Source organism: Eptatretus burgeri, chromosome 10 (assembly GCF_056783735.1).
Source record: "Eptatretus burgeri isolate ZD-2024b chromosome 10, Ebu_testis_v1, whole genome shotgun sequence".
In the NCBI taxonomy this organism is placed as follows: Eukaryota; Metazoa; Chordata; class Myxini; order Myxiniformes; family Myxinidae; genus Eptatretus; species Eptatretus burgeri.
Window position 1 is genome coordinate 58625501 of NC_140970.1, and position 23818 is coordinate 58649318.

General features: G+C 42.3%; 1 protein-coding gene across 6 annotated transcripts in view; it reads right to left on the reverse strand.

The window, feature by feature from the left end:
* Positions 1 to 23818, reverse strand: part of LOC147018659 (rho GTPase-activating protein 7-like) — a 315962-nt gene that overhangs the window by 59112 nt on the left and 233032 nt on the right. For 2 of the 6 annotated variants that reach the window (XM_085898560.1, XM_085898561.1), the window contains exon 1: positions 23395 to 23653. The exons of the other annotated variants lie outside the window; for them this stretch is intronic. In XM_085898560.1, coding sequence (XP_085754686.1) covers positions 23395 to 23467 — 73 coding nt within the window. In that variant the 5' untranslated portion in view covers positions 23468 to 23653. Of the gene's footprint in view, positions 1 to 23394; positions 23654 to 23818 lie in introns of those variants that run through there. 6 annotated transcript variants of the gene reach the window in all.

Consider the following 23818-nt stretch of genomic DNA (forward strand, 5'->3'; position numbering starts at 1 on the left):
GATTTGAACCAAAATCCAATCCGCTTGTTCTTGTTACCGATTCAACTCATCCACAACTTTTTGAGATATAGTGATGCATTTAGTTTTTGGCCCTATCTATCAATTTGAGAAATTAGGCCTATGTTGACCTTAAGACCTTAAAATTAATTGGTAGTTGAATTCAGCGACCTGACATGAAAATGCTCTTCAAATTTCAAGTCAATCGGATGAAAATTGAGGATTTTAGAAAATTTGACCGGGGTTGTGGATCTGCCGTTTGGAGAGGTTCTGGGCTGAAAGGATCGAAACCTCGGTGAAAAACGGTGCCCAGCTGATGATCAGGGCAGTTGGGAAAAATCAGTAATTTGCTTTGAGTTAAGGTTATAACTCGAACTAAAATATCTTTTGTAAGTACTTACCAGTATATAATATGTCTGTCAGGCACTGCCTGCAAAGCACCAGTCTACAGTTGATAGATTGAGAATCAAATCCAGACTAAACAGAAGAGGTAAATATGCTACGTACAATGTTATGTAATAGACCAGCAGGGATACCCGGCATTTCCCGGTTCTATTCCATTCCTGTTGGCATTTTGAAGAATTCAATTTTTTTCCCCATTTTTTTTTTGTGGGGGGCCTAAAACACTTCCCCACACCCACTAAGGAATGGGGTCAGGGATCATTTAATATAACCTTTCACATAACTACAAAGGCTTAGGTGCAGTAGAACAATTATTTAAATAACTAAATAAATAAAAATCCAACCTTTTTTTTTTTTCTAACTTTTCAAAAATACTTTTGCCTAAAACACTCACAGGCACTCACTGATGAACCGCTGAAAGTTTGACGAAGATCCATTCAACAATCTCTGAGAAAAATGGTGACAGACAGACAACTACTGTTTGCTCCGTACTGTCCTCTCGTCTCCTGCTCCCTGTGTTATGTGTTCTGTGTTAGCTCTTATACGAGCCTCGACAATGTACACACCAAAAATAAATAAATTAATAAACCCCACAAACAAACACACACAGAAGATGGATACTTTGACACCTGAACAGACTCTGTTCCATCTCCTGAAACCCACCCACGTGTGGAGAGAGCAGCCAACAGCAACCTGCGCATGCGTACGCATACACGCACACCTTTTCTCAGCAGACTGTTGAGAGAGGTTAACTTCTGTAGCAAAAGTGAGGCAACGTTTTGTTCATCAACGCACGAGGGATCGTCAGTCGGGTTTGTTCGACAATCCATTCCGATCTTTGTCCATGGTCAGCCCGCATGGCTGCCGATGACGAGGAACTCACGACTGAGACGTGACTGAATAAGCAACCTGGAAACTCAGTTTTCCTGGCTATATAGTTTGATGAAGGACAAATTGAACTTGAGTGTATCAAAGGCAAGAGACACAATGTTGAACAACTCCCCCCCCCTAAAACTTGGCATGTCTTGAACTCTTCTGAGTATCTCATTCCTACATCTTTTTGAATGCACCTATAAAGTCAACTGTCTGATATTTCAAAAAGAGACGGAGGATGATATACTGTGCGCACAGATGTACACTCGATGCTTAGTCATCTGTTTGACGAATAAATTCTTTAAATTCTTCATGGAAGCTAGGCACTAGTCTCGTTCGATGAATTGTACCTCTGGTATTGCATTCCTCGTAGTGTTGGCTTTTGGAGATCTTGGAGATGTTTCAAATGAAAAAAGTATGAAAATCAAAAACTCTTCAAAACCGAAGCCAAGTTGGTGGCAAAACAATTACAAGGCCAGAAGTGAGCTTAGAGTGAAATCCAATAAAACTCTCAATCTGAATCCCACAAATCGAATTTGGTATGAATGGACAATCGGAATCACCTTTCAAAATGGAGGATGAGAAATTCTAGTACACTTCTCATCAATCTTCAGTGCAACTGGAGCCTCGCTTCAACAACAGCTTAAAACGACATCCATTGGCCATGAGAACAATTCATACCTTTCTTTGTGACAATGTATAATCTACAATGTAATCAAGAAATACAGTAATATCATCAAGAACAACTCCTCCACTAAAAATCAATCGTATTCTAATTCTGAAAGATGATGAAACTCAAATTTACAACCTTTCATCAATCTATATCTACACTGTCAAAAGGGTTTAAGCCCTCGCCAACAAGACAAGTAAAAACAACATGATTTTCACAAGAGTTTTGAAACCATGCTCGCACTGCCTATTAACACAATTCCATGTCTCAGCCGCCTTGAAAAGCAGCGAGGTAGGAGATAATCATTGGACTAAAGCAGCCTGAAACATGATGACAAATGTATTTACCTTAGCAGTCTCAGAAGAAAAAAAACAAAAAACTCACCTGCGTCATCAATTTGGATCATTCATAAAATGGCAAAACTAGCCTCCAGAAACCCCTCCTCAATCTTTACTAACCCTCTTCGGTGTGCCGATTGCTAACAGCTTTGGAGTAACCCTGAAACAATGAGTGCTAATGCTGTTCAGGTTGTCTGGCCACCGTCAGAAGCACATCAGCGGACAACTGGCCTGCATTCTTAATACGCCATGTGGATGACACAGCAAAAATGAAACACAACTGCTGCAATCCGAATTCACAGCAAAGGCTCAGAGACCAAACCGGCCATGATGCCAACATATGCCAGGGGCAGCCTTGGCCTTTTATCGGGTTTCACGATCCCAACAGCTGTGAACAATAACCACTGGGAACTTTACTGCAGTGTTTCTCGTTAGTGTGTTGAGAGAGAGAGAGGAGAAAAAAAGAAGAAATAAAATAGATTCCAAGGTAGGATCTGATGACGTGATGCATGTCTGAGCATGCAGCAAAGTTCATTTCTCATGCCTACAAAAAGTGTTGGATGAGGAATAGCAGTTGCCGGCATGCAAATAAACAGTGGGAAATGATGCACCCATACGTGCCGCCGTGGTCTGCGTCGACCAAAATATTGATTGCTTCAAAATGATCCTCTCAGTACAATGACATTGGTTACAAACTAGCAAATACAGTGCAAGCTTTTACAAGAGCAGGAAGATGTGCTTTGGAATACCCAAAACACCGAACATTCGACAACAGCCATCCATGAATTATGATCTTTTTACAGTTTGTCCTTTCGCTTATAGTTCCAGCTTGTCCAATTAATGCTGCTGGGTTCGTAACCTGGACAAATGTGGTGCAGAGCTCGTGCAGGTAAGCACATTGCATTGATAAAGATATCTCAGCTTTGAATCTTACTCTGACCAAACTCAAACCTTCACTCCACACCCAACTTCCACTTCACTTGGTCGAAACAAAAAAGCTTGATAAGGTCACAGTAAAAGGATAAAGATAATTTTGGCCAAATATAATTTATTTACAACTATCGGCTGATTCCAACAGTGCCGTACTTAATTTAAAATGAGCCAGTCCATTCGCAAATTATTCTCCGCATGATGCAAATGATACGCCATCATAAAGACAACATGTGCCTAGTGGTACCAATACTACTATTGCCATTACACCTTCATTGGAAAGTCAAAGCACACAATGAATGTGGAATATTTGCACCAATGAGCTATGGTGAAAAATCAATTTCCGTTAATGACCACCCACCCCCTCTCTCCTGAACCCCATCGCTCCCCCAACAAATAAATTTTAAAAATCATGAAGGTGAGAATGATTTTATTTATCTATTCACACAACATCTGACCCAAATTTGCCCTTCCCACCCCACCCAACAAAAGCATGCAACTCCTCCCTCCATGATGCTAATGCAGCCGCAGCCACGCGGCCCATGGCGCCACACCGGGATGTTGTTCTCAACTTGGAATCCTGCAATCACCTCCATCTTTGTTAATATGCTATGTGGGGTTTCTGAGCGTATCTCGCATGACACCTTGGTCTTAACCAGAACGCTCGGTCTACCATCCCACATCTGATCAGGAAAGAACACGCCGTACGATTTTCTCCTCACCTTTGGCCGTTTCACCTCATTATCATCGTCCAGTACTCCGGTTCTTACTCAAAATTAAATGTCAATTGGTTTGAACGGAATGCTATGATTCCGTAATACTGAAAAGATATCCCATTATCAGTTGTCTTTATTAAAACCCATGATATCAAATGATGCTCCACTGGAGCTTATAAAATGATTATATTTATTTCTCATTGATTTTATATGAGAGATATAAAGTGAATGTAGCATGAAGAAAAAAAAATTCATATTAATAAAATGCATAAATTTGGCTGTGGGATTGCTACCTTGCATACCTGTTAATGCACGAGGAAACAGACAAAAGAAGAGGTTGTTGAGTACCTCATGCCCGTCACATCCTCAACTTTAATATTTTCACCTTCAATCATATATCCAATTATACTTTATCCATTGGCAGGATTTTCACATTTATATAATAATTTGTGGCTGGTTTAAAACCACGTGTGAAGGATTGCACACTCCATGAGGTAGCGACTCTTCCACCATCCCATTGTTTTTTTTTTGTCCTATTCAAATCTGCCGGGGATCAAACCCAGATCCAAACAGCTCAAAGGCAATCATGTCAAACAAGGTATCCTCTCATCCTTAAAAGCGGGTTTAGCAACGTCCAGGGAAAGCAGATGCTCAACAGAGACATCAAGCGTAACTTAAAATATTCGAAGCAATCTTCTTTGCTGCAAACCTGAATGTTGTAACACGAGTCAAATAGCTATACCAATATTCCTTTAAGTTACATTTTCCTACAGTAAGGTGGAGGAGCATGCCAAATGTTGGGTCTGCTCATTTGGTCAGTATACTGAACATTTCCTCGTTGAAATTGCTCGACTGTATAGTCACCCAGAGAGCTCTTTGGTGCGGACGTTCAGGATAATGAAGAGATAACTAGGGCCAAAAATTATTCCTGGGGAAAAGGGGGGGGGCTGGTTAATGTGACCTTCAAAGCAATCGCAGCAAAAATGTATTTCAATAAATGCACACTTGGAGTTCATCAATATGACCCCTTGAGATACATGCATGTTGATAAAGTCCTGTCCTCATGTCTCTTTTTGCATTACTCCTTTTGATGAGAACAAGGTAAAATGAACTAAACACTCAAATCATCTGTTTTTTTATTATTATATTTTTGGAATAGGTTCACCTCGTCCCCCTCCCTGCCTCTTCTGCCGCCTTCCTTCCTTCCTTCCGTCCTCCTCCAGCTCAATGCTTTCCTTTCAAGGAATTATGCCCGTCAGGATATAAACACCCGGTTTTGTTGCATTGTACATCGATCTTTAACGTCTTGTCCTTTTGCTCTCATTTGTGAAGCATCTGCAATCACAGAATATGATATCGTATCTGACACAGATATTCAATATCGCATTACATGAACGCATAAAAGTGTCCGTTTTGAAGGTTCAGATTCCAATCGTTACAGAATTTAATTTTTCAAATGTCTGATGTGCATTACAAGGCAGCGCCGAAAGTCTGTCTTCAATTCAATCGTCTCATGCATTCCCCTTACGGAGCAAAAAGAAACGAGTTGTATCTCATCTTCATTCAGAGGAAAAGAACCAGCAGAGAAAGCCGCAAGTCATCGTCTGAGAAATGTTTGCGGTGTGTATTCTGCTCGGTTCAGAATCTGGAAAATGTGCTTATCCAGGTAAAATGGTTTTACAATGGCAAAGATTTATCAACTCGCTTTGACTCCCCGAGATATACATAGCTTTGGAGGTAGTACACTGCACGTATATCACTGATATGAAACACGATATCTACAATAGCTACATTAACAGTTAACACCTAAAAATATGTGTGCAACTTCCACTGAAGTAAAGGTTATATTGTACCACCACCACCACCACCACCACTACTTCCTTAACAGCCACAATTCTTGTGGAAGGGGTGGAAAAGGAGGAGGATCAGCCAAAATAAGTTTTTGGTGAAAACTAGACTTTCACGAACTGGCCGGCCAGGATTCACGTTTATTGAAGGGGACAAGAATTTGGAATTTAGACACGGTGTCGGAGGTAATGAGCTTACTCTTCGCGAATGACATCATGGGAACTTTAATGTCCAACCATCATAGCTTGGTTCAGATTCGGACCCAAGATAAACAGCTCAGAGGTGAGTACACACACCTCTCGGCCCAAGGGCCTTCCATCAGCCTAAAGTATATATCGCATTAGAGGCACTTACTCATCCTGTTGAAAGTTGATGAAACCACTTCAATTTTAAATTAGACACAAGTCATCAGTACGGTAGTTGGATTAGTAATCGGCTCATTTTCCGACCATTGTGGTTTGGGGTACAATCCCCCCGCCCCCGACAGTAGTACCTGACTGCAACCACTGCCCCGGAGAAATACAGTTAACGTGCTCCATGAAGCATGCAATTTTTAAAATGGGAGGTTAAGCCACCTGTCTAATCTGCAACAAGATTGACGTAAAATCTCTCATTGTAATGTTACGGATCTAGTCTCAGGGGTAAATGAGGAATTGTTTAGAATTGTCATTTCACAATGAATGCTAGAATGAGTGTGATGCAATTACTGTAATTAAAGGGATAATGTTGAGTAATGTTTAGTGAGCTTGTCTTTTCCACCCAAATATCTGTTTCTCAGCCCCCCCCCCCACCAATCTAAACACTGCAATGTCCCCATGTACAATCTGTATAGATGTATTTTTCCACTCCACTCACAGCATGGGCAAACCGTGCAGAGGTCCACCAGCACGATCAGATAAGGGACTCCGTCATGTGCCAGGAGAGCATGGCCAGTACGTGATCGTAAAAACGTGATCCTCGCCCAATGTCCACGCCACCAGTCTGCACATGCGGCGGGAGTCTGTCCCCACCGCACCAGAGCGAATAAACGCCGTGACACTGCACTCGCGAAGCTGGCTGGTCATCGTCATTCTCTCTACCTCTCCACACTCTTCCTGGTTGAGCTAGCCTTGCCTGTTTGCTTGGCATCTGCTTGCCTGTACGCCTGCCCCATGGTTCCTGCCGGTTTCGCGGTTTGTGGTATAGGGAGTACTGCAGGGACCAGGCACGCAGGGCATCATGGGGCCAAGCCCTGTGCAAGATGATTGGGAGCAATCGTGGGGAGAGGGACCACATGGTGTGTGGAATGGTGCCGCACCGTACAAGTCTGTCTGTCTCTCCCTCTCCCTCATGAAATAAGGTTAATCATTAAGCTGTCGAGGTCCTGAGGGCCGTTTTTTTTTAATCAATTCGTTAACGTTGGTTTTACTGCGTATGGGTCATGTTCCTCTTTTTATTCCCCATCCCATTCTGTTCATAAATCCAATTTGTAATCGAGAACTTGTGTGGTTATCGGAGAACGGAACTCCAAACCACGTAGAGAATTGGAATAAACCCGTTTAGTCAGACCATTTTGGATCTGTGCAATTAATGCGCAATAAAAGTGAATCAATCACCTGTCATGGTTTGCTCTGCCACTTCTGACAACCTCATTCACCTCGGTCGGGTGTCTCAGATGCCGATTCACATGCAAATTAATGGGCGGACGTGGAGACCTCTCATTCCTTTCCTGCCCGGTGGGCGTGTCGGTTGTTGAAGACCTGCGACCATTGCAATAGATTTCACAAAAGCTTTGCTTTGGGCCACAAATGTTACACTAAAATATCTAAAATAGGTTGTGAATCCAAGTTTACATTAAGTAAATGGAATGGAAATGAGAAGTGCAAGTTAATAAGTATTAATAGAGATAAATTAAAAGGGATATGTATATGATATTGGTTAAACATACCAAAGATATCCTTGTATCACTTGTAAACCAAAGTAGAAAAGGCATCGGTGTGTGCTGTCCTTCGGATGGACGTTAATCCGAGCATCCCTTCTGCGAGCATTCATTGGTGGACATAAAAAAATCCTATGGTGTTATTCATGAAGAGAAGGTGAGCTATCACCAGCACCCTGAACAAATTACAAATTCCTGCTCTAACCTACAGGGGGAACTGCATCAACAGTACTGCCATGCCCCCTCAAACCAACAATGTGACCCACAGCCATGTGTTGCATATGAAAGAAGAAAAAAAAAAAATCAAACAGCAAGTTACCTACACGTACATGGTACATCAGTCCTGGAGGAATGGGGGTTGGGGTGAATCTTGTCCCACATTTCCTGCCAGGAGTATCTCGTTCTATCGCTTCAGCAAACCCCACATACTTGTAGAAATTTATACATTCTTCAGAATAATGGATCACTCGAAAGGGTGGAGAAAACTGATCAATCAAATAACTATGTGCTACTCAATTACTTGCACAAGTATTTATTTAATTTTTCATCACCATCCTTGAGTTATCCTGAACACATGAAGCGAAAACGAGGTTAAGCAATTGGTTTACTTCTGTCTGTCTATCTGTTTGTCTGTGTACAGACATCAGTTTATGATCAAGGAACAACTTCATTTCAATTGAATGTTATATTTTGAAAACAAATTGAAAAACTAACCCGCAGTATAGCAGTACTTTGGCTCTGGATAAATCCTGATCACGCATGTGCAGGGAGGAGTGAGGTAATATTTTTACTCTGCCTGTGTGGCAGTCAAACAAAATTGAAAATCATTTGAAAAAGGAAACTCAATGTTTTTAATGATGTCATAAAGGACACAAACAAAAGGCACGAATAACTAACGCAACATTTTTAAATGATGTGGTGTATAAGACACTGTGTCAACAGTGGTAAACTTCCAGAATTTTTTTTCTATGAACAACAACAAAAAAAAAAATCTTTATTTGATTTCAACTTAATTATATGCTTGAACACTGTCGAATACAAATCGCCTTATTGGCACTTTCTAGCCTGGTGTTGACTTAATGGTCAGGAATCGTAGGGTCCTGAGTTTGAACCCTGTTGGTTGCTGAATTAACACCAGATGGGGTTGACTCGGCCTGTCATCCTTCCAAAGTCGGCAAAATAAGTACCAGTATACTGCGAGAGAAGAGGGGCACAGCATCTGCGGTACAGCCGCGCTTCCAATACATGGTAGCTGCCTGGCAGCCAAGCTGCCATACGCAAGAACAGATTGGCACTTTCAAAAACTTTCCAGTACTTGGACAAAATATTACGGCATTTTATGTGATCACAACCAATCAAATTTTCCACTCAGAGATCCCGCCCATGTCAATTTCTTAAGACAGCGTGGGGTAATGTGTTCTATGAACTCAAGTTCTGTTCTGCTTTTCAGGCAGAAAAAAATATATATATATATATATATATTGCAACAACATAAAAATGCAAACAAACACAATGTGACAGGTTCGCAAAAAAAAAAAATTCTGTTCTTGTTCGCCTTCACAATACCGACACTCATGCTCCAAATTTCTGGCCTGCGACAAGACAAAAAAATTCCCAGATCAGCTAAGTTTCCCATTTGAGTCTTTTACGACCAAGGCCAGAACACAAAGCCTCCATGCTTTGAGAAAAGACTTCAGCTGGAAGACGAATTACTTTACACCGGCTGTCTGCTGTTTGAGACATCTGCTCATTAAGCGTAGCAGCCATGACAACCAGAGCAAACAGTCGCCTTAAAAAAGCATCAGGTTTCATAAGATCAGCAGTATTCTTTGCCAAAATTTATACACATTTCCAAGATGAACAAAATTTAGTGGAAAGATCACATAAAGTTCCGTGAAGCCTGCCTGCGTTTTGCTCGCATACAAATGTCGGTACGCCATATTCAACAATGATGAACTTGAGCAGTTCTTAGTCACTTATGATGGCTATAACAGTAGTAAGATAGAAAATTATAAAACAACAATAGTTGTGACACTTCTCTGATTGAAAACAAACAAACAAACAAAAAAAAAACCAGTCACCCCCAGGGTGACCAGTATCTTGCCAAAATGTGAACATGAGTGACTTATTTATTCGATTAAAGTTACTCAAAAAATAAGGGTTTCGGCGACCTTGATGCTTGACCTTTACCTTTATATTTTCGTACGGTTAATGGTATCTCTCCAGGACCGTTGTACATGAAATATCAAGAGATTTTGATGAGAACTGAGGAAATAAAATTTTCATGAAAAATCTGTTTTTTCATCATGACGTCATCAAGTCAAACTTTTAACAGATCTGGAAAGCACTTATCAAGCGATTTCAAATGAGGTATTACTCGATATGGTATCTAAGATTTCAAAATTTGACCTTGGGGTCAAAAACTTTCGACCTCCAGCGCTAACCATGAAGGTCAAGGCCGATCGCCACCAAAAATTAATCAGCTGAGCGCCAGACCATGAACCATATTCCCATGAAGTTTGAATACGATCCGATCAAAATTACTCAAAAAATAATTGTTTCGTCGACTCCCCTGATTTGCGACAAAGTGACCTTGACCTTGAAAATTTTATGCGCTGAACGGGACCTCTATAGGCCTTTGATATGCGAAGTTACAAATATTTCCAATGATAACTGTGCTCTGCAGAGTGATTTATACGTGATTACAGACAAACAAACAAAAAAAAAACAAAAAAAAAACAAAAAAAACAAAAAAAACAAGCTGACTAACATATCTTGCAAAAGCTTCGTTTTAGCAAGATAAAAATACAACCAAAACTCCCATGCAACACTTTCTAATATATATATACATACATACATATATATATATATATATATATATATATATATATATATATATATATATATATATATATATATATATATATATATATGCCCCGGTTAGAATAGGTGTACCATATCCCTGTGTGTCGTAAGAGGCGACCAGTGTTGCATCAGGATGGGCATCCGGCGTAAAAACCTATGCCAAATCATTATGCGGACAACAAAACGAATTTCCATACCGGATCGGTCGAGGCCTGGGTTACCAACAACCGCCACCGGTACCGGTGGTCAGCAGGGTACCAGTGGAAATTGTGCTACTGCTGGGCGAAGGAGGAGAAGGAGACGGGGAAGGCGAGTCCGGAGGCAGTGGGAGAGGGGGAAGGGTAGAAGTGTGGAGGTGAGAGTTGGAACTCTGAATGTTGGGACGATGACTGGCAAAGGGCGAGAGTTGGCTGATATGATGGAGAGAAGAAAGGTGGACATACTGTGTGTACAAGAGACCAAGTGGATGGGGAGTAAGGCTAGGAGCATTGGAGGTGGTTTCAAACTGTTCTACCATGGTGTGGATGGGAGGAGAAATGGTGTCGGGGTAATCCTGAAGGAAGGTTATGTCAAGAGGGTATTGGAGGTGAGGAGAGTGTCTGACCGAGTGATGAGTGTGAAGTTGGAAATTGAACGGGTGATGATGAATGTCATCAGTGCATATGCCCCACATATGGGGTGTGAGATGGAGTATAAAGAAGATTTCTGGAGTGAGTTAGATGAAGTGGTGGAGAGTGTATCCAAGGATGAAAGAGTGGTGATTGGAGCAGATTTCAATGGGCATGTTGGGGAAGGGAATAAAGAGGATGAGGAGGTGATGGGTAGGTACGGTCTCAACAAGAGAAATGTGGAAAGGCAAATGGTGGTAGAGTTTGCAAAAAGAATGGAAATGGCAGTGGTAAATACGTATTTCAAGAAGAAGGAGGAACACAGGGTGACATACAAGAGTGGAGGAAAGTGCACACAGGTGGATTACATCTTAAGCAGGAGATGCAACCTGAAAGAGATTAGTGACTGTAAGGTGGTGGCAGGGGAGAGTGTATCTCGACAGCATCGATTGGTGGTCTGTAGGATGACTTTAGAGGTGAGGTTGAGGAAGAGAGTGAGGGCTGAACCAAGGACCAGATGGTGGAAGCTGAAGGAGGAAGACTGTTGCGTGAAATTTAGAAAGGAGGTGAGACAAGCGTTGGATGGTGGTAAAGATGGGTGGGATGATTGGGCAACGACAGCAGAAGTTGTGAGGGAGATAGCTAGGAAGGTACTTGGTGTGACATCTGGGGTGAGGAAGGAAGATAAGGAGACTTGGTGGTGGAATGAGGAAGTACAGGAAAGTATAAGGAAGAAGAGGTTGGCGAAAAAGAAGTGGGATAGTCAGAGAGATGAAGAAAGTAGGCAGGAGTACAAGGGGTTGTGGCGAAAGGCCGCAAATCGGCAAAAAGAGAGGTGGCAAAGGCCAAGGAAAAGGCATATGACGAGCTGCATGAGAAGTTGGATACAAAAGAAGGGGAAAAGGATTTACACCGATTGGCAAGACAGAGGGACCGAGCTGGGAAGGATGTGCTGCAGGTTAGGGTGATAAAGGACGCAAATGGGAATGTCTTGACGAGCGAGGAGAGTGTGTTGAGAAGGTGGATGGAGTACTTTGAGGAGCTGATGAATGAAGAAAATGAGAGAGAGAGGTTGGAAGAGGTGGATATAGTGAATCTGGAAGTGGGGTGGATCAGTAAGGATGAAGTGAGGACTGCTATGAAGAAGATGAAAAGTGGAAAGGCGGTTGGCCCAGATGGTATACCAGTGGAGGCATGGAAGTGTTTAGGAGAGATGGCAGTGGGGTTGTTAACCAGATTGTTTTATAAAGTCTTGGAAAGTGAGAGGATGCCGGAGGAGTGGAGATTAAGTGTACTGGTTCCGATTTTCAAGAGGAAGGGTGATGTGCAGAGCTGTGGAAATTACAGAGGGATAAAGTTGTTAAGCCACACCATGAAGTTGTGGGAAAGAGTAGTGGAAGCTCGGTTGAGAGGAGAGGTGACGATCTGTGAGCAGCAATATGGGTTTATGCCAGGAAAGAGCACCACTGATGTGATGTTTGCTTTGAGAATGTTGATGGAGAAGTATAGGGAAGGCCAGAAGGAGTTACATTGTGCGTTTGTGGATTTAGAGAAAGCTTATGATAGGGTGCCAAGAGAGGAGTTGTGACATTGTATGAGGAAGTCGGGAGTGGTGGAGAAGTATGTGAGGATCGTGCAGGATATGTATGAGGACAGTGTGACAGCGGTGAGGTGTGCGGTAGGAATGACGGACCGGTTTAAAGGTAAAAGTGGGATTGCACCAAGGATCAACTCTGAGCCCTTTCCTGTTTGTAATGGTGATGGACGAGATCAGACTGGAGTCCCCATGGACTATGATGTTCGCGGATGACATCATGATCTGAAGGGAGAGTAGGGAGCAGGCTGAGGCGAGCCTCGAGCGGTGGAGGTACGCACTGGAGAGAAGGGGAATGATAGTCAGTCGGAGTAAGACGGAGTACATGTGCGTAAATGAGAGGGAGGGTGGTGGTATGGTGCGGTTGCAAGGAGTTGAGGTGGGGAAGGTGGATTGGTTTAAATACTTGGGATCAACTGTCCAAAGTAACGGAGAGTGTGGGAGAGAAGTGAAAAAGAGAGTGCAGGCAGGATGGAGTGGGTGGAGAAGAGTTGCAGGAGTGATTTGTGACAGAAGGGTAGCTGCAAGAGTGAAGGGGAAAGTATATAAGACGGTAGTGAGACCAGCTATGTTGTATGGTTTGGAGTCGGTGGCACTGACAAAAAGACAGGAAGCGGAGCTGGAGGTGGCAGAGTTAAAGATGCTGCGATTCTCATTGGGAGTGACGAGGATGGATAGGATAAGAAATGAGTATATTAGAGGGACAGCACAGGTCGGACGGTTTGGAGACAAAGTGAGAGGCGAGATTGAGATGGTTTGGACATGTGCACAAGAGGGAAGCGGAGTATATCGGGAGAAGGATGTTGAAGATGGAGCCGCCAGGCAGGAGGAGAAGAGGAAGGCCAAAGAAGAGGTTCATGGATACGGTGAGGGCGGGCATGCGGGTGGTTGGAGTGTCAATGGAAGATGTGGAGGATAGAGCGAAATGGAGACGGTTGATCCGCTGTGGCGACCCCTAACGGGAGCAAGCCGATAGAGGAAGAAGAAGAAGATATATATATATATATATATATATATATATATATATATATATATATATATATATATATATATATATATATATATATATATATATATGAGACAGAGAAAAATTAACATCACATCTCAAAAAAGCACCAAATGACATTTTACTTTCATTTTTCAATCAATCGTAAAAGTAGTCTGAGTTTTCCACATAAATAATGGGACGGTGTCCACCTGTACGACTGCCTGTGTGTCATTCCATTTCCTATCCTCTCACCACTTTGTGCATCGTCAAACTTTGTAGGGATAACTGAAACGTTTTACAATTATACTCATGGCTTCCAAATCAAACTCCTCCATTTATTCCGTTTGGTCCATTCACATGTAGACTTCTCAAAGCGGTCGTCATGCTGTACGATTTCATGGCAATCTTACCAGCAGTGCTTTAAGGCCAACCATTAAGGGATTGTGTTATATCCGTTTATTCCAATTATCACGTGAAAGTTATTATTCTTTGGCCCTCCCATCCTATTAAATCCCCAACTATCCGATTCACCATACGAGATGGGTATATCAGTTAGGTAGGCAGGGCTTTTGACACCATTCTATCATGAGGTTGTTGTTGTTGTTTGGCCATATCATCCTATCAAATCCCATACCATTCCATTGCCAATCCTTCACGTGTATATCCACTGTGTTGAAATATAAATGCTAGTCTCAAGCTGTTTCTTTTCTTTCTTTTAAATACAGGGTCTAAGTTTTGGAAGAGCTGGAATACAAATTGCGCACACACACGTACATGAAGACAAATATGTATATATTACTAAAACTCTCATTTTGTATGTATGTATGTTCCTGAAATACAGCCAAAACAGTACACGACAGCGCAAAAAAATTCGGCCCACCTTACTTACCATTCTTCTGCGGTGTGCAGTATCAAGTTTTATTCAAATCGGGCAACGAAAAAAATTATTTAAAAAATCAATTCCCGATTCAGTCAAGTACTCTTCGGGAGAATTTGATCAATGCAAACAACCTCAGCGGTATAGTTCGCTGAAGCTATCTTTTTATTTTTTCTTGAAATGATTTATTCAAAAATCTCAAACATTTAGTATAGACAAAGAACGATTTATTCTTAAGCATAAAATAAACATCACCATTTTGATCTAATACTTCCGTGTTCATTAATAAATCAAATTGTTTGAAAGATTACGTACAATAATTTATTCGACTTTCTTTTCTCCATTTTTTTGTCTTCACATTGACGCGCAATATCAAGTTTCGTTCAAATGGGGCAACGAAAAAAAATATTAAAAAAAAAAACAATTCCCGATTCAGTCAAGTTCTCTTTGGGATTATTTGATCAATGCAAACAACCTTAGCGGTACTGTTTGCTGGAGCTTTTTTTTGAAAGTTTTGTTTATCAACCGCTGTCACAACAGGAACCCAACGGGTTCATGGGTTGTCTAGTATATGACTAAAACTCTCATCTTGTATGTATGCATGTATGTTCCCGAAATACAGCCAAAACGGTACATGATAGCGTAAAAATTTTAGGGCCACCTTACTCACCATTCTGCTGCGGTGTGCAGTATCAAGTTTCGTTCAAATTGGGCAACAAAAAAAATTATGAAAAAAAATCAATTCCCAATTCAGTCAAGTACTCTTCGGGAGAATTTGATCAATGCAAACAACCTCAGCGGCATAGTTCGCTGGAGCTATCTTTTGTTTTCATCAACCGCTGTCACAATGGGAACCCAACGGGTTCACGGGTCGTCTAATATTAGATAAAACCGGATTTGACATTAGACAAACACAGCCACTGAGCTTGGGGAAAGTGACATCTTCCCAGAGTACTCTGGGTACCGGCGACACCATCTTTTTATGAAGGCTATTTTCTCTCCACACTCAGCTGTCCAATTATGGAGGCTTCCATCAAGCAAGGAAGCCTTTGCTATGACTCAGCCAGCGTTCAAAACACCGACCTTCCAGACTCGGAGTGGATGCTCTGACCATTACACCACCGAGTCTTCCCGACTGCACTTCAAGTTTACTGCCCACAGTGACCTCACGGCCTCTCTCCCATTTCCATTCCTGAGCTTCACGATATGTGCTGAGACCTTGTTCTCACCCTTCTGTAACAATTTCCTCTACTTGTAGTGTGGTGGTAAAAGTGTAGTAAAATCCAGCCATAATATTGACTTTATAAACCTTCAGAGAATGTAAAGTTCTTAGTACATGGTATTTTTCTTCAAATAAAATATCCTAAAAATGAATTCTCTTCTGTGATCAGACTTTTGCCGAAACTCTTTAAAATTACGAGGTCCAAGTTTTGCAACGATTTCAAAATTGGCTTCTTGTGTGCAATTTTAAAAACTCGCATCGATAATTTAATGAGCTGATCATGATGAACAAGTCATTTATTGGAAATTCAATATGCTTCCTCTCTTTGGAATGGAGCTCCTGCTGCTCATCTGCCATCATAAGAGTTGGTTGGATGAAAACGAATGACCATTATTAATGCCACAAAAATCAAAGTTGTTTTGTACAATCATAAATTTATCATGCCTCCACATTTATGACAAATTAAACCTCATCATATATTCTTCACAGTAATCTGTCCACCATATACTGCTTTGGGAAGTATGTTCTGCTCTGCTCTTCTTGCTTCACTTCCACGCCATAGTCTCACAAGTTACCCAAATTCCCTTCAACAACAACAAAAAATAATTCTATAATTTCTTTCCATTCTCACTTTGGCATTGTATCTCTTTGAAATGCATCTCGGAAGTGGCAGCAACTGTTGCCACATCTCACCTTTGTTTGTAGGGCTGGCAGGATGGCCTAAAGGTATGGAGATTTGCCTCCAAAACTGTCCAGCCTGGATTTAAATCTCAACCCAGCTATAAACTGTCACCTTGGTATTTGTTTCACATGCAGGGCGAGGTACCAATGTGTGTGCTGTCCTTTGGACGATGTTAAACTGGAGGATTTGTCTGCGAGCACCAGTGTTGGTGGATGTAAAAGAACCTACGGTGTCTCTTATGAAGAGCGAGCGAGATATCACCGGCACCTGAACAAATGACAAATTCCTGTCCGAATGTGCGGGGGCACTGCACCAGCAGCACAGCCAAACCTCTCAGTAAAATAACGTAACAAGGAGGCTGAATTCAAGAGTCAACTCGCAGTACAATATGCATTCACTAAAAACGTCTGCTTGTCATGTAATAACCTCAATATTATGCATATCCTCTGGTTTATTCCTCTCTACGTACATGTGTGTAAATGAGCTATGAAAAAGGAAAACAAATGTTTTGATTTTTTTCCCCCCTTCCTATAGACCACAAAGTAACTTTCAAACCGCAATATTGCCGAATGAGATGTAGAAAAAGAGACCATCATTTAACAAGCAGAGATTTTGACAGCCACATTGCAAAAGGCAAAAATACATTTTCGCCTCAATGATAGCAATGTCAGCATCCTAGGAAAATGGTTTAAATAAAATAATAGCACCAAGTTGTCAAAGAGAGAAAGGCACCACCACACCAGCAGAAACCACAAAAGAGCTTGCGGTACTTTACAGAGAAAAAACAAAAGTATAAGGGACAAAGTGATACAGAATCGTACTAAAGTACGCAATTCGGTGTTTCTGTCTGACCACGATATATTCGGTCGTTACTTATCTTATCTCAAACAGATTTGCCAGGGGGACGAGGGGTCACATGACCAAGTTCGTAGTAACTTCATAAGGGGTTTTCCACATTGGATGAACTCCATGTTGAGGTGTATAAATAGCTTTTCATGGTGTTTCGTGGGGCACACCGACTAGAGGTAAAAATTATTCCAACTATAAACTACAGTATTCAGTCATTTGCGTTCAACGTATGATTACATTTTTAAACAGTCGCTACTGTAGTTTAACACACCAAACGGAAATAAATTTGGATGAACCCTGAAATCCTTGATGCATCCTATGCTTATTCTATACCCCTCATGCATTATATGACCCACTGACTTAGGGATCCGAGTTGTCTCGACCTCTATGTCGGCAGCAATGATATTTAGCTAATAAAAGTGCTTCAATGAATCTTTATGCATGAATGATGAATTTCATTGCCCGTCCGATTTTTCTAGCATCAGATTATATGTGAACTGTGTATGGATTGCTTTTAACTTATATATTGGGGACGTGTGTGTGTGTGTGTGTGTGTGTGTGTGTGTGTGTGTGTGTGTGTGTGTGTGTGTGTGTGTGTGTGTGTGTGTGTGTGTGTGTGTTTGTGTGTGTGTGTGTGTGTGTGTGTGTGTGTGTGTGTGTGTGTGTGTGTGTGTGTGTGTCTTCTCCCAGACATGGATTCAAGTGCAACATGTGATATTGCCTCAGACAACCTTATGACCCAAATGTGATCTATATTTGATGCACAACCTGATTCCTAATGGTCGCTGGCATTGTTTAACATGCGCCTGAGGGAAATTTGGAGAACATGGGATGTAATTACACATAGGCGGTGTATAGACTAAGAGTCACTGGTCCATACACCTATCGGAAGGAAAATTATTATAACCAGTTATCCAGTTCCGTAAAGTCGTGTCCGACTTCTTGTGACATTAATGATCAGATTTCTCCAAACATCCCTGTCCTGCACTGCTTTCCGAAGCCTTACCAGAGAAAGTTTGGTTGCAGCCTTCACCCCATCTGCCCCTGACTTCCCCCCCCCCACCTCAATCCCACCAAGCATGGATGACTTCTCCCGACTTTCGTTTTCTACATGCATGAGGAGTCCAAACATATTATGACCGTTTGTTTTCACATCAGCTCTCCCAATGTATCATGTATGTGGTGGTCTAATTTCTTCAAGCACCGATTTGTTTGTTCATCTTGCAGTCCATATCATTTTTAAAATTAATCTTAAACAGATTTCAAAACTCCATCTTTTTCCTTTCTTTTTTTCACTCTCCATGACTCACATCCATGCATTGCAACTGGAATTACCAGGGCATTCACCAACCTCCTCCTTGGTTTGTATTGTCACATCTTTATCAATCCTGACATTGATGTTCTCCACAACACGAAGTCTATTAATTTGTTTTTACCTTCTCTACTCACTTCAATCTTAGAACCCAGGAAGATGAAACTTTCCACTATTTCCACATGATTGTCTCCCAATCTGAACACAGCGATCTTCTCAGTTGACAAGATTTCATTCTTCTTTAGATTTAAATAAAAAACAGCTTTGTCACTTTCCTTCTTCACTGTCTGCAGCAATTTCATCAAGTCCTCTTTACTTTCTAACAACAGAGTAGGATCGTCAGCATGCCATAGATTGTTGATACATCTTCCTCCTATCCTAACTCCAGCCTCTATGTCAAAGATAGATTCTTCATCAAAATTATTAGAACCACAAATTAATTAGTCAATTCCATCGATAATAACGACATAACAATTCGAGCGAAGTCGATGGTGCACCATCGCAAATCGCCACACTTCCCACCGAAAGCAGAGATGAAAGATGGCAAAAAGTTCCACCAGGAATGATCCAAGATAAATTTTGAGTCAAAATTTCTTTTTTCCGTTTTAACCTGTGACCACCCCCTGGGGCATGAACCGGGGGTCAACCCTCCCCAAAAAATAAATAAATAAATAAAAGTCACAACATATTTGATGCATACCCCGATATTGATTGCAAATACAAAAGTTTAATTTAAAAAAGTTTTAAAATGTGCCCATAAGTGCATATTTGGAATTTGACCTTTTCACCCCACCCAAGGAGACATGGCCAAAAATGACACTGCTCTTGCACCTCTGTGCCATGTGGTGATCATAACTACCAAGTTTGGTGAATTTCTGCACAGCCGTTTGAGGAGATAGCGTGACGGGCGGACGGACAGACAGACAGACAGACAGACAGACAGACAGACAGACAGACAGACAGACAGACAGACAGACAGACAGACAGACAGACAGACAGACAGAGACAGACAGACAGACGCCGATTACAATATCCCCACCCCCGCTTTTTTCAAAAAGTTTTTTTGGGGGATTTTTGGATAATAAAATGCTTACACAGATGACATTAGTAGTGGTTTGGTGTAGTGGGTGAAAGCATGTGGGGTTAATTAATTGTAGGATTGCTGATTCAAATCACAGTCTTCAAACCACATTAGGTGATGTAATGGTTAGTGTCCACTCTGAATCTGGGAGGTCGACGGTTCGAACCATGGCCGAGTCATACCCAAGACTTTTAAAATGGTATGTGCAGCTTCCTTGCTTGATGCTCAACATTTAAAAAGGACAGAGTACAGACAAACAACCATAGATTGGCAATAATAACACAGGCTTTGATGGGCCTAAAGGCCTCCCTCTGATTTGAAGTTCCTGGGATTGGAAACTCTAACTGGAAATATGCAACAATGTCATTAGTTGCAGTGTTTTCCGTTGAAAAAGTCTCGGCACACATGGGCATACTACCAACGCCATATGGGCTGCTGGGGAAATACCATAGCTTGTTGTGTAGAGCGCAACAAATGCACTGCACTGTTTAACACTATCCATAACGACATTCTCTCGAGCGTTCACGAATAAAAGGCAGCGTGTAGCAAACAGCACTGGAAATCACTGTGGCCACAGCGATGCCTATTCAGGATGAGAAGTCGCAATCAATGTTAAAATATCTTGTGATCCGAAAATATTTTCACCACTCTGACTGAGGAATGAAATTTCTACACCCAGTGCTTTGTAATGTTGTGAAACTTTGTATTACTATGAAGGCTTGCTGTGACAATACAACAACAAGTGTATTTGCATGGGAGGCAGTGACATGCCTGAAGATTCAGAAGACACCAGCTCAAACGTCTCCGCAACGGGGACCCCACCAAGGAGGCAAAGTGTACTTTAAAGCAAGGGAAACTCTTCTGGTATTCCCATCAGAGCTGAGCGGTGCCCAGGAATTCAAACCAGCAAGGCCTCGAGGTGACAGGACCTTGGAGCGGTCACATGTTTCAGACCACATGGAAATGCGTTAGGTCACGTGCTTCGGTGCGCCAAGGCTATTTTGATTCTCTTTCAGGTCAAACATTGGTAGAGCAGTACATTGAGCATGCAACTGGTTTTGAATCAAAGCAGTGTGCACAAGGAGACCAAGAAAAAGAACAATTAGCTTGCCATTCATGCCTGTGTGGTAGTTTGAATAACAATATCCATATATTGTATTGAATCTATTCATTTACTGAACTTGCACCTCACATTTAATACATTGGAAAGGGTACGTGTGGAAATGGCACCGATGCCTACTCTTGTGAAATCTACCGAGTGATACGTTAGCGTCTGTAGTATTTAAAATGGGACAGCCGGTTCAGAAATCCATCCAGAGGATGGACGACGCGGCAAAGCCTGCTGGCACACTGCACCAGAAGGGCAATCTTACTTGGATTTGATTACGCAGAAAATCAAACCCAGATCTTGAGAGCTAAGAGGAGAGCACATTATCAACCCAGCTATCCTGCTGTCTGAAATATTATATTCTTCCTTTCTTCCTTCCTGTCTTGTTGCCTTCCTTCCTGCATTTGTTTTTTTTTTCCCCCTCTTAAATATGGCAAAGGCAAAGAACGTTTCATATTTCTTTTGTCTGGCCATTTCTCCCGTGCTAAGGGGCTGAATACTTGCCAAGATAATGTGCATGCCACGACGACCAACCACTTGCGACTCGACTCTTGTCAGCGAGAAAAAATGCTACAAAAAGCCAGCCTTTGGGCACATGGTACGTCCGCAGCCAAGATCAACATGCGTAGCCTACACAGGCGAGAAGGGCAGCGGTCTAGACAGTGATACCTCATGGGAGGAACCCCCGATGGCCGCAGGTTGTAACCACGGCAAGGCGCATTTGGAGAAGGCTAGTCAGAAGACCACGGGGATGCCCACACAGTGGAGCAGCTACAAGTCGATGAGAGCAAAAACTCTGCTCTCCCACCACTCGTGCATCACGTTCAACTCGGCAAGCGGTGAGCGTGGGGCTGGCTTCAATCAGTGACGCTGGCCCGTTAGTCTCCACTTCATTTCCTGCCGCCTGACAAACAATGGCCAACGGTCTTGCACGGGGCTTTGGGCTGGCCTTCCGTGGCCAAGCGTTAGCTCTCCAAGACTAAAAGGCCAGCAGTTCAGGGCCATGGTAGGTGAGTAGACTGGAGGCAAATTGGATGACTGCCACAGAAGATGTTAAACCCATCGTATTGCAAAGCCCTAAACTTGGGTGCTCTCATGGATTAAAAGTAAATCAAGGAATTACAATTATTGCATCCAAGCATAGTTGTTGAAATACCAAATTGGGAATTAAATACCAAATCCATTGAGACTCTAAATTCATGAGAGGCAAAACCCCAATGGCATTTTCCTCCCTCTAAGCTCGATCTCAGGGAAGGAATAGTCTTCCAAAATAGATTCAAAATTTCAGCTGCAATCCGACATGATCAACCACCCACCCAAAGTTACCAACAACCTTCACATGACCCCCGACCCCATGTCTTGCATCACAATGAGTCTATTGCTTCCAAAGTCTGGATTGTGGAAGCTCTTGCATTCATTTTGTTCAGTTCTAACGAGTCAAGCAAGTGCACCCAATAACTCTGCGGTAGCTCGGCTCCATGACTGAGTTTGCAAACGGAAATGCTTTTGCTTCGACCGAGCTGTGGGAGAAAATAGTGGCACACGCGGCACAACTGCCAGTCACAAGGAAAAGATATTTGCGCACAAAGGCAAATGCCCTCATAAGAGAGGAGCCTGGTAATTAAATTGCTCGGAATAATTACTTTCAGATGCAGCCTATGCGGCGTGCCCTTTTCCTGCGTGTGGATCAATACTAGATTACAGGAATCGAGATGGAATGTTCGCAAACAGTGAAGAGCGAGCAGTGACGTAAAACTACATCGATCTACTTCTCCCGTTAACTTCCCAAATTGTTCCCAGCTTCTTGCGGGAGCGGCCGAGGTAACCGCCGCTTTCACGAAGCGGATGGCCAGGCCAGACGGTCCGCTGAAGGCAATTTTGGACCGGAATCTATAATTAATCGGTTCAGGGTGCCATCCCATCTCCCAGTTAAGCACATCCATTGATGCAACACCCACAAATCCAACAGTTGTTTGACGCGGTCTGGAATCGAACCCAGGTTACCCTGCTCAATTTAGGTAATTAGCACTACCTTTGCACCACCTATCGAGCACATAGTGCGTACACTTTCAGGGAGGATATAAGATAAGTGTGGTGTAATACCACTGTACAGTACTATAGCTACCATACACGTATAAAGAGCACTACAAAAGTGAAAGGACAGTCCTCACCCACCCGTATCGGTAGTTTAAGTACCTGGACGTGTATAAATTATATAATTTTGATGTGTTGGCGTGTTCTACCTACGTATCTCGACAAATTGCTTCAACATTCAAACAAAGACGCGTATGTTTATTATTACTATTTAATTATTAGTATTAATATTTAATAATTATTAGTATTATTATGAGATGAACGTTGTGCAGTTCCATATACCCGAGACACTACAGTGCTGCAACATTGGTTCGGCCAGATAAAGAGATAACGCACAACCGAGAGTAATTTCAGCACCGTGATTTAATGATTGATTGATCAAGTCGTTAATAATCATTTGTGACCGGGTGTTTTATACTCACGCGCGTTCGGAATGATCATGACAGTGGGCAGATGTCCGAGGGACGCAGCGCGCCCCACGCCGCGACACAGCATCCAAACTCCCGACTTCAAACCGCACCGGTCCCCGCTCACTCCAAAGAAAAGGCAACAAAGGTGACCCCCCTGAGCAGCATCCAAACGGCGACTGCTCCACCTCCCCAGGCCGACAACCAGCCACCACAGCAGGCGGGGGACAAGGTGCGACGTGCGCACCGGCACGGAAAATACTCCGTCTGATTTCAAACTGCCCTCCCATGGCCACATATCGTGAGGCGGGTTGGAGCAAACCAAGATAACTTTGAAGGAGAGAGGGGGGGGGAGTTAATCAACACTTTCACGAGAGCTAACGTTGAAACGATATATTTTCAAAACGCTTTTTAAAATACGTTTTAATGATAAAAATTT